Source organism: Podarcis melisellensis (assembly GCF_964234715.1).
Source record: "Podarcis melisellensis genome assembly, chromosome: 3".
Classification (NCBI taxonomy): domain Eukaryota; kingdom Metazoa; phylum Chordata; class Lepidosauria; order Squamata; family Lacertidae; genus Podarcis; species Podarcis melisellensis.
This window is the reverse complement of record NC_138530.1, coordinates 40,549,401-40,566,807: the sequence shown is the minus strand read 5'-3', so window position 1 is coordinate 40,566,807 and position 17,407 is coordinate 40,549,401. Positions and strand designations below refer to the sequence as shown.

The 17,407-nt window shown below is 41.7% G+C and overlaps 1 protein-coding gene across 3 annotated transcripts in view; it reads right to left on the bottom strand.

Moving 5' to 3' along the window:
- Positions 1 to 1,900: 1,900 nt before the first annotated feature.
- The window catches only part of STRN (striatin), a 54,665-nt gene continuing 39,158 nt past the window's right edge, over positions 1,901 to 17,407 (bottom strand). For all 3 annotated transcript variants that reach the window (XM_081905365.1, XM_081905367.1, XM_081905366.1), the window contains 7 exons: positions 17,227 to 17,274; positions 15,843 to 15,964; positions 15,255 to 15,422; positions 12,690 to 12,830; positions 11,550 to 11,657; positions 8,946 to 9,032; positions 1,901 to 8,856 (listed from right to left, as the gene is read on the bottom strand). In XM_081905365.1, coding sequence (XP_081761491.1) covers positions 8,687 to 8,856; positions 8,946 to 9,032; positions 11,550 to 11,657; positions 12,690 to 12,830; positions 15,255 to 15,422; positions 15,843 to 15,964; positions 17,227 to 17,274 — 844 coding nt within the window. In that variant the 3' untranslated portion in view covers positions 1,901 to 8,686. The remainder of the gene's footprint in view (positions 8,857 to 8,945; positions 9,033 to 11,549; positions 11,658 to 12,689; positions 12,831 to 15,254; positions 15,423 to 15,842; positions 15,965 to 17,226; positions 17,275 to 17,407) is intronic.

Genomic DNA, 17,407 nt, shown 5'->3' with positions numbered 1-17,407 from the left:
TGGTGCTGTGTTGCCTATTTCCCAGCTCTCAGGTACAGCCTCTTACATATTATTACATAAGAGCAGCAATATCGCATCTGAGTTATTTTAAGAACTCTTGGGTGTCTACACCATCCAGGCTTGGAGATTTATTTTTAAATCGTCATTAGGACTTAGAACTTTATCTCATCATCATCATTTGCCCTGCCTCGCTGAAAAAGTCGGTTTATACACGGTATTTCTCCGCATCTTCTGCAACGAAGACAAGTGCAAAGAATGCAGCTGAATGCAAACATTTGCAAAGGATTTGTGGATGAAACATGAGTTTGTAAATATTATTTTAACTTTCCCCTCTCTGCACACGCACCTACATTAAAGAGCTTTTTAAAAAATAACTTACTGTACCCTTTCGCAATAAAAGTTACAAAAAGGGTGTGCTAGATCTCATTTGCTTTGGAGGAAAAAGAAAGCTTACACAAACCCAATAAACCTTTCCCCCCCTCTAACTCCTGAAACTAAAGCCTGTGTATGGACTTTTTCCCTTGTAAAGAAGGCATGAGTAGACCCTTTTTGCTTCCTAGGATTGTGAACATAAGAAGCTGCCTTGTGCTGCATCAGATCCATTGGTTCATGTTGCTCAGTCTGGCTCTCCCAAGCACTCCAGGGTTGCCGCCTGGGTCTTTCGCAGCAATACTACTGGAAATCCTAAATGGGAGGGAGTCTTTCAGTAAGTCAAGCATGTGTTCCACTCCAAGCATGGACCCTCCTCAAACATCCAGACTGGTCCATTCTTAAATAGCCTCATAATTCTGACTAGATGGACCACTGTGTTATTCTACATTGCATTAGTGCTGAAAAGTTTTACAGTGGGATTAAAGTAATGACTGAAGAAGCCTGCACTGCATTCCAATTGCATATTCTCAAGCTTACTTGTGTGCCAGGATTCAACCCCAACATGTTTTCATGGGCCTTAGTGCAGTGTATGAAAGTGCCTTCAAATGTGTTTACTCTCAGCAGTACTTTATTTACTTGCAGTATTTATGGTCCACATGCATGAAGCGTTAGGGAAAGGGCTTCCAAATCAGTAAAGTGCTCTACATAGTTTTGTTTCAAAAAAACAACATAGAAATTATTTGTACTTCATAATCTGTGTGAAATATCCCATTCACTTCAGTATTAAAGTGCAATATAGAGCAACCCAAGACATTCCTATGTGCTATCATTACAGTATTTGTTGATGGCTCAGGCAAGTTACAAGCATCAGTATTTTCGGCTTTAGCAATTAATTCACAATTAATTCCAAGAGAATGGAAGTGTCTACTTATTACATCACACAGTTTTCTCTTGTGACAAGGCAGAACATGTGTTTTTTTAAGGGAGAACCACCATTTTGACACTTTAATCCAGCAGCCCTCAATGCAAACTGCAATCTGTTTTGTATTTAGCAGATCCTTAATTAATTTATGCATGCTGCATAAATAACTTTTTTTTATTAAAAAAAAAGAATACTCCCTTGTTCTGCCAAATACCCAACTTAATTAAGAGTTCTGGAGAATACAAATACTTACTACTTTAAGATATTCTCTTTGATACGGATTAAAAGCGTTTTTTAATTTAAAAGTGCTTATAAACTGCTTAGTGTTTTAAAAAATCTAAGTGGTGTACAACATAACAATAAAATAAAAATAACATAAAAACAAACAAAAACAGGAATTCAAAGAAATAATTGCCCTATGGCAGCGTTTGATATTTTTCTTTTCCAACGGACCAACATGGTTCCTCTGAGTTTTCTGAAGTAAAAATGTAATTCATAAAGTCTGTGGAGCAAATGATGACATATAAAGAGGCTTTTTTCACCTATGGCTTGTATTTTTGGAGAGGTTCCATAAACTGTAATATACATTTAGAACACACACAAAGATGTTGAAAAATAGTATTTATTAGCACCCAATTTACATAAATACATAGTACAAAGGACATTTATTTGCTGCGGTAATATTTAGTAAAGCTGCTCTGTATAGTGTTACTTCAGGAAGGTCCATTTGATTTTACTCAACATAGAATGTAGGTACTGTACACAGAAATTCACTTTGCAACTCTTCAGTGCCACTGCCTTCATTAGTACCTCAGCATTGCCTCATTTATGTGAGGTATTAACAGAAGTTATTTTTGTATTTAATAATGAGACCAACTTTCTCAACCTCCAGAACAAATTTACTCAAAATCTTCCACAAACTGCTTTGCTGTTCTTTACTTTTAAAGGCAGTTAAATATTAAAAGACTGAAAAACAAACAAAAACCAGGTACTATTGATGCTTTTGCAACTTATCTGGTTTTGAGAAAAATGGCGAAATATTGAAAATGGTTCTTCAAACACACATTACTCTGCTACTAATTTTTTTTGAACTTTTGGGGATGAAATAATGGTCTCTCAGAGGAAAGCGACAACTCTAGAGTACAAAGAGTCTTTTTCTGGTGAGAACTTTGTGCCTAAACTGTACTACCAACACTGCTTTCCCCATTAATGCTCAATCTTCCTAAAGCAATGAAAACAATGGCAACACTGATTCACACCCCTAGATAACATGTTGGTCAAAATTTGGAAGAATCAATATATCACATTGTAACATTAAAACTTCCACATCAATACTAAGGTATCAATCCTATATTTACTGACTTGGAAGTAAGCCCCTTTGAACGCAGTGGGGCTTATCTCATACGATTGCACTGTAGAGATTTTCCACCAAAATGACTATTCTGTATACAAGCAAAAAGGCTGATTGTATTTAACCAGAGTACTGTCACATGCTCATTGAGGAGCATCCCTCCATCTTTTACTACAAGAACTATTCTCGGTTGATCTATGAACAATATGCAATTTATTACCCATGATAAAGACAGGAACCATGAGGACAGGTGAGCATGACTGCTCTTAGAAAGATTGACTAGACTAAGCAACCAACCATACTCTGTGGTGCAACTGACCATTCATGCATCAGAAAATGGATAGTACACACCTCACACTGGTCCTAATTTAATCCACTCCACACATGCATTCTGTAGCCTTTTCATATTTCAGCTATTCCCATATACACATCTATCTTGCTGCTATTCCCAACATGATAAAAGCGTGAAATGTTATGATCCCTAGTAACCAGCTGGAACATTCCCTTGAAACAAAACACTATGCAAGTGCAGAAGGGTGGCTACTTCCATTAAGTTTCCACATCCCTTTTCAAAATTGGTTCCGATTTAAGTTCAACTGTATTTAAGCAATGGAAGCAAGGTATAGTTACCTTGTCAGGAATGAAGAACACACCTTGCACTTCCAGGCTACCATCAGCAGCCTCTACTTTAAAGATGAGAATGGGACTTTAAAATACAAGTGTTTAAAGAACAAGCAGTAAAAATCAAAATTATTTAAATTCAAGTGTCTTTAGTATTTGGAAGAGTAGGAAAAACCGCTGCAAGAGAACAAAAGCCAGTGGTGGCCTAGCAATTTTGCTAACATCTAGCATGGAGGCATGTATAAAAAGAAAACAGCTGGCCAACATGCGGAAAATACAAACTAGCCTATTAAAAGAAATGGAGATGATCTCGCAATATATAAAACAAAGATTAATACAAGTTTTCGATCTAAAATACAATGTGTTGGCTCCAGAGTTGCATGGAGCAACATGCAGATCTAACCCACCTCCGCAATGAGTTTAGTTAGTAAGACAAAGTATTCTAATATAGTTTCCTTTCCCTTCAAAAGAACTGCTATTGGTAAATCTGCCCAGCACACATTACTGTGAAATATTGTTGTCAATCTGTGTTTTCAGCTTGCAGAGTTTCAGAAAGCCAAGAACACAGTACAAGAGACCCTTTCAGTTAATTTGGGCTGCCCAGTTACAAGATGTTACATATTTTGTCTGGTTTCAAAAGCTGTCCTGTGCTTTATATAAAATGGCACAGATGCTGTGGCACTAAAATCCGTGTTTATCATGGACATCTGACTATCGCAGGAAATATTTTGGAAGGTGTCCACCTAGAAGCCAACTTATATTAGAACACCAGTTCCAAAAGGAGCAAGAAAAATGGTTCAGTCTGAAACCTCAAATTATTCCTTATATAATTTGGTTGGTTTTCATTAAGTTATCCATGTAAGCAATGGTGTGTTTTACTTGGCAAAAAGCTGTGTAACTTTTCTGAGTACTGGGACAAATATGCCACAGAACTCACATCAAATTAGGATCTCCCCATTCAAACTGAGTGCAAAAAAGTTAGAATTCTCAGACCTCGTCCACTCAGAACCTAAAGGCAATTCTGAAACACTTAAGTCCTATGTCAACTTCAGTGTTTATCCAATACATGAACAGCAGAAAGCGTATCTTCTGATCAACTGCAGTGTGAATTTATCAATCTATGCATGAAAAGCTTATTGGGGGAAATTGAACTTCTAAAATATTCTGGCATTCACTATGCTGCAGAAGATTCTGATTTTTAAAACTGCTCCCCCCACCCTCAAGACTACTGAATCAGCCAACATTTTCATCACTGCTTAGGCCAAATGTATTGCTTTGTCTTCCTTTGGACCATACCAGCAACGCCGAGGGGGCTCTTGTTGTCTGGGCAGGCCAGGCCTGTGCCCTAAGGAGGTCACTTCAGTGCTGCTATCGCAGTGGTTTGACTTCACCCCTGGAGGTGCACTCCACTGAATATACTCTATGTCAGGGACGGGGGAACTTTTGCAGCTCTTCCGAGCAATACGCCAGTGGTGTGCAGGGCCAGAAATAAAAGTGGAAGGAGCAACAAAGGTAAATTTTACCTCACCTGCATCCAGAAAAGAAAGAGGCATTATCAGAGTTCAAGCACATATTCCTGCTAGGCAAAGCAGGAAGAGCGAGAGCTGGGGAGAGTTCCCAAGGCCAGGGAACGAGGATTGTAGGGGCTGCTTGGGCTCCCAGGTCTGAGATAGCTCTGTTCTAAGCTCACAACTTGTCAAATTCAATGCGATGTAGATTCTAAGTAAGGGTTCAAAAAGGGTGCTTAGACTCTAAAAGTAAACCACGTAAGATTTGTCTTAATATGGCAACTATGAAGTTAAGCTGTTAAGCTGTTCAATCTCCAATACATTTGACTTCAAAGTCGTTTGGTTAAAGATCTTAAGGTCAATCAAAGCACAAGAGCAGCATCTGGTACAACCTTTCTGGACCCTTTACACTTCATCTGATGCTGCCTTATACAGAGTCTGCTGGTAATAACTGGTAGCAGCTCTCTGGTGACTTTCCCAGTCCCGATTCCTCAAATTATTGAACCTGGGGCTTTATGTAGAGATATGTACCTATTCAGAATGTCAGTGAGGGAAGCTCTGCACACAAAGAACCCTCCCTGTGGAAAATTTAGGTCTCAAGAAGAGTTGTAGGCCAGCCTTATTCTTGAATATTTCTACTTGCAGGGTTTCTTGACGTGGGGTAACACTGAAATATTCAATTTCCTATCTGCATGCTGAAAAGATACATAACCAGGAGGGCTATACCACATACCTTTTCTGTCTGTGTGTAGTGCTTCTTATGTTTTTAAACTTCAGCATTTTCCTACATTTTTCACTGTATCTAAATCAGGGGTGGACAACTAATGGCCTTCCAGATGTTGTTGAACTCCTGACTCCCAACAATTCTAGCCACTATAGCCAATGGTCAAGGATGATGGGAGTTGTAGTCCGCCAACCTTTGGAGGGTTACATTAACCATACACATGCACACACATGTAAGACTCTGACAAAAATCAACTATGCACAGTTGTTATGAGAATGTGCTGCAATGGGTGGGCCTTGGGATGAAGCACTGTTTCCTTCCCACTCACCCACATATGCGTGGGAACTTTTTAAGCATCCGTTTGTGGTTTATAACAAACTGTCTCATCCAACTATGGCTCTGATCCCGGCCTGCAAAGCATCCATGTTTTGAAGAAACCAGTGTTTCTCATATCCAGGGGAAAAAATGGAAAATTGTGCTTTGTCAAGACTCTAATTTCCTCCCCTTGTTTACAAAGGAAGGAGGAAAGGGAGGGAAAGTTATGCTATGGTGTGTTCTTGTAACGAATCAGAGAAGGTACCTGTGCATTGTTGGTTCACAAGTTTCTTCTAGAATTAAGCTCATGCATGCAGGTTCCCCGCTCAACGATTACAGCATCAGATAACGGGCATATGTACAACAGTTCCTCAGAGATCAAACCCACAGGCAGAACTTTGATATCGCTGGACATGATCTTAACATTCGAATGAAGGCAGCTCACCTGGCCAGCTGCAACAGGGTCATGTAAAGGCAAAAGGGGAAAGGAAAGAATGTGGTCTGGAGGTTAACCAAATGCTTATAAATCCACAATGGTGGTGCAACCCAATACTTGCAGGTAAACAGAATAGGTCAGTCAAGGTTAGAAAGGGTCTTTTTCATCTCTAACTGAAGATAGCATCTTGAAGAAGTTATAATATTTGTGCACAGTACAATGCAGTCTATAGTACACAAGCAGAGAAGACTGACAGACACTAACAGAGTCTAGAGAAGAACACAAATACAGAGTCCACAACCTCGTGGTAAGGCTACATTTTTTGTTTGTCAAAAGGCACCTCAGCCTGTAGCTATTTGCCTGTTTTTAAAGTCGCTTCACTTGGATCAGGAGCCCACTAAGCAGGACTGAACAACTTCCCATCCACATTTGAAAAGCAACTTTTTTCTTACATTCATAATTTAATCAAAATGGGAGTCTCCAAAATAAGCATGCTGGTCTATTAGTTGTATGTACAGCAATTTAAACATCAGCAACTATGTATTATATTGCTTAAGCAAAAAGCACAATAACCATACCTTTTATCCTTTGTACGCAACAAAGTCTGGAGAATTTTTAATACTAAAACATTAAAATTACCCATAGAATCTTCCCTTAAGACACATTTAATACATACTGTTTACAATTTGTCTTTCTATATATATATCTATATATATATATGTACACACACAATATACACAACTTTATGTATTTGTTTTTCTAAATAAATCTTTGCAATATCCTTTTAAAAATAAGATCACAGAGAGAAGGGATACATACACAGAAGTCACATATAGATAAGTATATTTGATGCAGTTGGTCTTTCTGCTTTGACTCAAAATTGGGGTTTAACGAACGCTGAACATTTTGAGATCTATTGGTAATTTTTTTGATTCCATTAAAGGGAAACATGTTGCACATCAGAATCTGCAAGAGTGGAAACTTCTAAAAATAGGTATGCCAAATATTTTTAGTACCAAATGCAGAAAACATGTTCAAACCTAAAGCTGGTAATGCAATGACAGAGAATAAATGGTTTCTTTTCTGGATTGTGTGGTAGTTATTCCAAAAAAAAAATGAAGGCATATTTTTATGAATTCCAAATTCTTCCAAAAACCAATTCCAACCCATTGTGTCAGATGGGGCAGTTGGAAATTGTAGTTCAAATATCTGGAGGGCACCAAATTGGTGAAGGCTGCTCTACACACCCACACCCCATGAAAACAGCTTCCTGCTGCTGTGGAGTTTGTAAATTTGGCAACCACGTTGGCCAACTCTACACCCTTTTCGTGCCAATCACCACCCTGTTACAAGGGTGAGTACCAAGCAGAAAATCTCCTCCAGACAGGCCCCACCCACATGGTTGATTAAATAACTCTCTCACTAGATATATACACACACTATTCTTAGCAGCCAAAGACTGAATCACAGAGAGGTCACTTCTATGCATGAGTGTGTGAGTAAGATTTGGAGAGGGGAGGGGTATCCAAGCAGGTTTAGTCAAGATAATGAAAATTATTAGGATGCCAATAACATGCATTTCAACAGTAAGGCCTGTTAAAGCCTACACAGATAGAATTTCTTGTTTACTGAAAAGGGAAGAGTTTCATAATTTTACTGAGCTCAGCTATGAATGGAAGAGTCATCAACATCTGAATTAAGCCTCCCTGTTGTAAATTTGGTGCCAGTCACTTGTTAACAAATTCTTTCAAAGGCTTAAAATAAAACATACATTTTTAAAGCATTTGTTAATATCTGCTTTAATACAATTTAGGGAAACTGCATTCATATTTGATGTTTAAACCCAATCCACCTAATGTAACAGCCAGCAGGCTGAGACAAAATCAAGCCTTATTCTCCTGTACATCATTCAACCGTACAATACGTAAAAAAAAGAGGAGAAGAAATAATGTTTATATTGTATTTCTAAGAGTTACATCACCAAATTCAGGCTTATTTTACAGAAATATATGGGTAATATTCTCGAGGGGAAAAACAGGCAGAAAAGTTTCTATCTACCCACATCCTACAGAAATTGGATTTTCTGCTTCCTTATTGCCCACACTGGACTGCACATATTGTTAACAGAGGATCTCATTTTGCCCAAGGCCGGCCTGGACAAATACTGACACCTTCAAAAATAAAAACGGTTCTTCTGTATGGACCATTTGAAACAGAGGGTTTCCCAGCTCTCAGCACTAGCTGAGCTCACATAACCCAAGGAACCCCCTAATTTAGAAAAGAGCACCCTGAAAGAAAAGAAAGAAATATAACCCTAGACCATTTGCTAACATTCACTGAATTAAAGGGCATGAAGAGGAGGCTCTTGCCCTTGTCATTTGTACAGCTTGTTGTATATATATATACACGGCAGCTAGAGAGGGAGAGAAATATTGCGTCATACAAAGACTTTAGCAAGCGCATCTGCTCCGGCACTGGCGATATAACATTTCGAGGGATGGAATGCTACGTCATGAATGGATTCGTCGTGTTTCTTGCGATGAGCCGTAAACTCCTGAATGCAGGTCTTGCTTTCAAGGTTCCATAAGCGTATTGAACAGTCGTGGCCTAGGTTAGACAAAGAAGAGGAAAAACATTTAGATTTGCAGTTACGTTTAATTAAGAGTAGATTAAGAGTGGATGTGGGATGTACTTACTGCCGGACATCAAGTACAAGCCATTAGGATCAACAGCGAGACTTGTGACTGCATCCAAGTGAGCCACCATGGAATGGATCAATTTTCCTTTGAAATTAAAGATATATTTTTTTAAAAAAAAGAACAATGTGTTATCAGTTAAGGCAATACAGAGCTTTAACAGAACTTATGGGAAATGATACTGCTATCAAGCATACTAGCAACTATTCTCACTGAAACAGAGGATCTTTATATATGAGCATAGCCCCCTTCCCTTTGGAAAGTGATTGTCTGACTGTGTCTCTGTGCTGGTCATTTTCACTTTCCCGGTTATTTCCTAGAGTTCTGCTTCCCAAACTTGGTACCTGGTTCAGGTCCCTTCCTGCAGTTAAAAAAAGTGAAAGTAGCATTCACTTTCACACTAAAAAAACATACCAAAGGGCTCTATCCAACACTGCAGCTCCACTTGAACAATATTTTTGTGCATGCATGTGTTCCTCTCTTGTCCCTTCCAGGCCCCTGCACACCCTCAGAATCAGCTCTGGGGCCTGGAGCAGATTTTAGGGGCAAGAGTGGAAATGAGTTGAACTCTGCTCCTGCACCATTAGGTACAACCTAGACAGGTTTTTACTCATTAGCTCCCACGGAAATATGCATCCCACTTCCCCACTTTGCCCAGTCAATCAGGGGTGGAACAGGTTGTTTCAGGGTAATGGTTCTACTTCTGGGAGCTCCCTGTACAGGCGACATCCCAGCACACCCTTGTTCACTCTTTTGTGATGTCACTGCCCATATAGTAATGGGGGTGGGAGAATTAACAATGCACGGGGTCACACCACTCTGATGGAGAAAAGGTAGAATCCATCCATCACAGTGCGTGAGTTTTTACAAGGCACACTTCAGCATTTTTCACAGCACAGTGGTGTGTCCTGGCACATATCTTTGAAATCCCTATCCTGAATAGTGTTACTATCAATTGAAGTAAACTGCAGAAGGGTGGATTCTCACATAATCAGATACAAAATGGATAACGACCGCCCATCATTTGTGCTCAATACTTGCAAATAAATCCTTCAACATTCCCCTTTAAAATGGAAGCAATGACCCAATCCTGCCTTAGTTGCCATATCCATATATTATGCAGAGATGCAGAGGTAAAGCAGAGATTTCTACAAGTGCTTTGATACAGCATGTTAATCATTCATACGTACCCCCACTTTTTTGTTGTTCCAAGTGCAAAGCAAAACCTACCCTGAGCTCAGTTTGCTACATCAAAGAAAAGTTAGCTCAATTCACGGAAAACAGAGTCTGAACTCCTAGGCAGCTTAGATATGAGCTTTTGAAAGCAAACCTTGCAAGTCACAAGGCTGAAGTTATCTAGTGGCTCAGGTTTAACAAAGTTGCTTGTATTAACTCTGCCTACTGATCCTTTGCCAAACCAAGCAGGAAACACCTGGACCAAAATTTATAGAATTAAATAACAGAGTTCATTAACACGGTGCCTAGCTTTGGAATATGATGCATTGTGTGTGTTTTTGTTTTAAGCACATAATTAAGATACCAATCGAAATGACTGCAAGTTTTCTAACAGTTATGATTTACATATTTTCCTTCACTATGGGTGAACATGGAGAACATAGAGCTTTAAGAACAAGGGCAAAGAGTCTAAGTGCTCCTCTTTCAGATATTTAGAAGGGGTAAAGGTAAAGGTACCCCTGCCCGTACGGGCCAGTCTTGACAGACTCTAGGGTTGTGCGCTCATCTCACTCTATAAGCCGGGAGCCAGCGCTGTCCGGAGACACTTCCGGGTCATGTGGCCAGCGTGACAAGCTGCATCTGGCGAGCCAGCGCAGCACACGGAACGCCGTTTACCTTCCTGCTAGTAAGCGGCCCCTATTTATCTACTTGCACCCGGGGGTGCTTTCGAACTGCTAGGTTGGCAGGCGCTGGGACCGAGCGACAGGAGCGCACTCCGCCGCGGGGATTCGAACCACCGACCATGCGATCGGCAAGTCCTAGACGCTGAGGCTTTTACCCACAGAGCCACCCGCCACCCTATTTAGACACACACACAAAGACAAACACACACAAGCATCTGTAAGCTTGGGCAGCAATTCCATCTTGTGCAGTGTGGAAATTAGGGATGCATAAATTTCCCTCCATGTTCCTGTGGATCATCCGCTTTTCTGTAGCAAAGACAAACATCGGGATTGGCTGGGAAGGATGTTAAAGCTGTAACTCAAATGCTGAGCCACACCAATTCCTTCTGCATAGCCAATAAGCCTTTACAGTGGTACCTTGGTTTGCAACCGCTTTGGATTACAACCATGGATTTCAAACCCGGAACCGTGTGTCCCTTTTTATAGATTACAACCCATTTTTTTTATAACCCATCGGCAAAAGCGCGCCTTGGATTACAACCTGTTTTGGTTTACAACTGGACCTCCGGAACCAATTATGGTTGTAAACCAAGGTACCACTGTATTCCTCTCATCTGTTTTACAAGTCATAGAACTGTCAAACCTCAATTTCAAAATTTCTCTCTAAATGGGTAGAACATCAGACAATTTCATGATATTTTTGTTTTTTTGTGTTACGACCTACTGAGGGAAGAATTATGCTTACCTGTGTTATTGTCATAGAATTTGATGTGTCTATCCTCATGGGCTGTGATACTAATTGGAAGAGTTGGATGGCTGATTACTTTGTTTATTTGGCAAGAAGAGGTGACTGCTAAAGGAATGAACAAGTGCAAACACAGTCAACACAGAAAAATTACTTCATTCACATAAGTCAGTGGTTTTTAAGCAGTGTGCTGTGGCACCCTGGGGTGCCTTGACTGATCAGGGGTGCCACAGGCAACACTGGCCTCTGTCCTTCTTTCCTTCCCTCCCTTTCTCTGATGGCCTCTTGCATCTCTGCCTCCCAAAGGTTTGCACAGCTGTTGGTTGCAAGCTCCCCAGGTGCCCCTGGGGCTGGCCAGGGGGTGCTTCCCAGGCCCCTGTGGGGCAGTGTGAGGAGGCACCTCTCTTTGGGCCGGGGTGGCAGCTCAGAGACCAGCAGTGGCAGCTGCAGCTACCCAGAGAACAGCCCCAAGGAGAAGGGAGCAGAGAGGACACTCCACAAGAGAGGGTGTTCGAAAAAGGGTGAGGGGCTGCTGGCTCTGCAGGCAAGGGGTGGCATAACTGGGCTCCTGAGCTCCACAGGGATGCTGCAAAAAGCACGTGGTTGGTCAAGGAATCTGTGGACCCAAAAAGGTTGAAAACCTCTGAAATAAGCTATTGGAAAGACTAACGACCTGATTTAGCAGGCCAGTCTGGTGCAAAAATCCCAACATGTTCAGTCCACTCAATCTACTTGTACCTTACTATGCTCATTCAATATACTGTCAACCTGCTTCTCAAACTAAGCTAGGCCGTGAAAACCTAATCTTTAAGGAAGCCCAAAATACCTATGGATCATATAAGGAAGCATGGCAAGTGGGTGATGAGTATCAGGGAGAATAAGAGCTAATCTGCTATTTCCTCATATTTGTTCTTTCAGAATTGTTTGTATTAGAGTACATTTATGGCTAAATTTATCAGTCCCATGTGGACTGACGCCAGCAGTCCATCAAAGACGATTAGGTGCAAACATTGGTATCCTAAATGGAAGCACAGTTCATTGAATTCCCTTCTATGCATGATGGTCTCAGACTTTATCAGTATAAACACAAACAATGAAATAACACACAAACACATGGAAATAACCCCTTTGGATACATACTAGTATCTGCGTTGGACTCCAAGTTAAGGATGCGTTGTCTTGTTTCCATGTTATATATGCTTGTGTGGCCACTATTAAAGGATGCTACCATGTGGCTTGGGTCACTGCTCACAATGTCCACAGAAGATGGAATCCCCATCTCTACAAAAGCAGAAGAGTGTTAGGAAGAATAGGAAGCTTGGTCCATTAGACACTACCTGAAAGCAGCCACATTCATTCATTTTCTTGGCACAAATCTAGAAGTCATTTCAAATTTTCCAGCCAAGTTGGTAAAAGCAAGAAATATGGTTTCTCAAGCGTCCAAACAGATGTGTGAATGTTGGAATATTAGAACTCTGTTTCAGTAATGAGCCAATCAATCCTCAAACCTGTTACATTTACATAGGTATCAGGACCTGTTGTAACCTGAGATGTGCAGTGCACCCACCATGCCCAAGAAGAGCAGAGTAGCAAGAGCTAGTATGCTGACTAATGCACCACAAATGTCTTATGGATTAATATTGGGTGGGCAAGTACAAAGGTTCAGAAAGGAAGGCAGAAGGGCTCTAGGTAGACAAGAAAGAGAGTCTAGGTCAGAGCTTTGGAAACTTTTCACATTAGTGACACACTTTTTAGACATGTATCATTTCACGACACTGTAGTTCAGTTTTACTAGCAAACTGGAGATTAAACTAACCCCTTTCCAGTGCTGGGAAGAGCATGGGGAACATTCGCACAACACATTGCAGCCGACACGCTAACATGTTTGACACACAGTTTGGAAAGCTCGGGTCTAGGCTATAGCAGCTCTGCTGTAAGGCCCATGTCATCTAGCAGAATCTCTCATGAAATCTGGTAAACTATGCATCGCACATCATAGGGCGGTGACCCAGTGGCGTAGCGTGGGTTGTCAGCACCCGGGGCAAGGCAAGTAATTTGTGCCCCCTAACCTGTGGATTTGTGCCCCCTAACCCGTGGATTTGCGCCCCCTAACCCTAACCCCCAGATGTTGCGCCCGGTGCGGCCGGCCCCCCCCTGCACCCCCCACGCTACGCCACTGCGGTGACCTGAATGGAAAAAGGCATTTTCCATTGGCAGGAGAGAAAAACGGAGAGAGGAGAGGCCAGCCTTCCAGAATGCTATGCTCTTGTCACCGGACGAGATCATACCTAACGAGTGAATGGATTCTGACTGATGCAAACCAGGCATTTTCTCATATTGCCTCTGACTATGGAATGCCTTTCATTCTTCCATATGCAAAGCAGGTGTCAACTGTTTCAGACATCTTGTGAAGCCTTGCTTTTTTGTCCAGGCTTTCCCTGAAGCCAAAATATTTCTTAAACATGAACCTAGAATCTATGATGAAGAAGTGTTCAGTGCTCTCCAGTGTGTGTGCTACAATAATGGTTGTACATTTTTTCCATTTTAAAACTTCTAATGTATTGCCTCAAAAGGAAAACAGCAAGATTCAAATATAGTGGTTTGCTATGTAACTTACTATTGCATTATTGCTTAAAAAATGAATCTCTCATTATAATGCCCCAAATATAGCAATCAACATGTTCTATTAACAGTGGCTACTTTATAATAAAATAATAATAATAATAATAATAATAATAATAATAATAATAATAATAATAATAATTTATTATTTATACCCCGCCCATCTGGCTGGGTTTCCCCAGCCACTCTGGGCGGCTTCCATAGAAACCAGGAAACACTAAAATATCATACATTAAAAACTTCCCTGAACAGGGCTGCCTTAAGATGTCTTCTGAATGTCAAGTAGTTGTTTATCGTTTTGACATCTGATGGGAGGGCGTTCCACAGGGCGGGCGCCACTACCGAAAAGGCCCTCTGCCTGGTTCCCTGTAGCTTTGCTTCTCGCAATGAGGGAACCGCCAGAAGGCCCTCGGCACTGGACCTCAGCATCCGGGCAGAACGATGGGGGTGGAGACGCTCCTTCAGGTATACTGGGCCGAGGCCGTTTAGGGCTTTAAAGGTCAACACCAACACTTTGAATTGTGCTCGGAAACGTACTGGGAGCCAATGTAGGTCTTTCAAGACCGGTGTTATGTGGTCTCGGCGGCCGCCCCCAGTCACCAGTCTAGCTGCCACATTCTGGATTAGCTGTAGTTTCCGAGTCACCTTCAAAGATAGCCCCACATGGAGCGCATTGCAGTAGTCCAAGCGGGAGATAACCAGAGGCTGCACCACTCTGGCGAGACAGTCCACTGGCAGGTAGGGTCTCAGCCTGCGTACCAGGTGGAGTTGGTAGACTCCACCTGGTAGACTCCACCCGGAGTTGGTTTTTTTTTTATAAAAAAAACCAGTTGTGAGATTCTGCAACACACACATCCTTCATAACAAATGCAACTGGCAAGTGGGGTTTTGAGTCTCATCTCATGCTTTCCCAGCAAGCGTCAATGTAGCGATGCTGGGAATCCACTGAAACTCAATGGCATACTAAAACCAACCTACCTGTATTGCACAATTATGTCAGAGTGTGGTTATAAACAGAAGCATGGATAATTAAAAGCGAAGTTCCTTTTGATAGTGTTACCATCCAGGAGATTTATTAAATACCTTGATTATCATTAAATATGTTCAGAGCTGGAGCGATCTCCAAAGCTTTCCATAAACGGATAGTGCCATCTGCTGAACAGGAGAGCAAGCGCTGGTGTGCTCCACTGTAAACCAAGCCCCACACTGCATCCGTGTGGCCCACAAATGCACCTCTTAAGACTGAAGGATCTGTGGGATGAAAAAGGGGATTTCTTTATACATATTATGTGCTGCAAAGATGCTCTAATGGCGGTTAACAAACCCTCTAGTCCTTCCTTAACTGCAGAATTCCTGACAACACTGACTGCTGACTCAGTCTACCTCCAAAGCAATAATACATCATGACCCTCTTCCATATCTTTTTTCCTATTACTGGGATCCTAAGCCAAGATTGCTTCCAAATTACAGAAGTATCCTGTGTGATCTCTTATCAGGCATTTCTCTTTCACCCAGTTCAAGCTGCATTTTGTTTCTGAATAGAACCGTTTTTCCTTTTTCATAGTGAGTTGTACTGCATTCAATAAGCTGCTGTGCATTTTTAATGTGCTCCCTTGCCCGCCCCCCCCCCCACTAAAAGAGAAACCTGTAAAAAAAAGGGGGGACACTTACCATAGGAATCATAAGGGTCAATATTTGGGTTTGTAGTATTCCAGCCCTGAATGAGGCCATCAGTTCCCCCACTATAACACTGCTCACCAGTATTACTCATTACCACACAAAGCACAGGACTGCTGCAAGAGGAAGCAATACTGATTTAGTGGAGTTTTATTTCAAATATTTTCATTTCTATACTGCTTTATATTTTTAAGGAAAAAAATCTCAGAGTGGTTTACAACACATTAAAACACCAATAAAACAATCCACAATAAAACATTACTGAAGAAAATGAAATGTGACGTATACCTTCAAAGCAACATAATTAACAGGAAACATTTTTTCCTTCTGCCCCCTGGCATGCATTCCTCCTCTACGTGATCCCCTCAACAAGGTATTTGCGGAACTGCCATAACGGGGCCAATGAGGTCATAAGCTACTGGGCTCTGGCAGCAGATCACACCCCCATCAGCAGCCCATGGCGCTATCTGCCACTGCTGCCATCCACCTGCAGAGCGCCACTTTCACTCTTGCTGCTGTGGTAAGTAAAACAGCATTTGCTTCTGCAGGGAAATAGCCAGCAGCACTCAGATAGGCTGGTCTTCACCTCACTCTGAGCAAAGCATTGTGGGTGAGGTGGCTTCAGAGAGCACGGCTCTGCTGCAACAGCAGGAAATACTGTTTAACATTAAGAATTTAAGCAACAAAGCAACGGAGGTAGTGAAGCTGCCCTCCAGGGCCACATCACGAACAATGCTTTGTGCTGCGAAGAACTCTGCGATGAGATGGCCTTGGAAGTGCTGGTGGTGCTCATGCTGATCGTTGAGGGGGGGGGGAAGTGGCAGCAACCCACCTCAAGGGGGGGCGCATTGTCGTGGGATGGCTCTGGCCATACCCTCACTTTTTAGTCCATTCTCAACCACTTTTAAATTGTCCCTTCCCTATCCCCACTGCACACTTATCAACCTCTTTGGCCATTCCTCTCCAATTCACATGCTGAAGACAGTTAAGTCCCTCTTGGTAAGTAAGTGTTGTATCTGTGCTCTGCGTGGTACATAGCAAGACACTAGCACCACACAACCGAAAGGCGGAAGGAGAAAAAAGCAAAAAAAGAAAGGAAGGCTAATGCAATCTGCCTCACCAGAGGCTGAACTGCAGTTCGGATTGCACCATTACATTGCCAGGCTGCAGCTTTTACCAGCCCCACCCCTTTTGGAAGGAAGAGTTCACTAGCATACTAGAGGAGTGGTGAGCTGAGCTCGAGCCACAAGATGAAGAAACCACATGACCATTTGACAGGCTGAGTCAACACACTGTTTATCCCATAAAAGGGGAACTCTGTCAAGTGCTGCAGCTATATTCTCTGATAACAGAAAGAAGTTTCTGAATATTTACTTACTTGTGTGCCCTGAAAGTGTAGATAGGTTCAACATCAAGAGAGGCACTCCTAAAAAAAGAAAAAGAAAAAAGCAGAATCACAGGTTCAGAAAATATTTGTTAAGGCATGAAAAAGTTTGCTTCCAGGTTAGCCTAAACCAGGCATAGGCAAACTCAGCCCTCCAGATGTTTTGGGACTACAA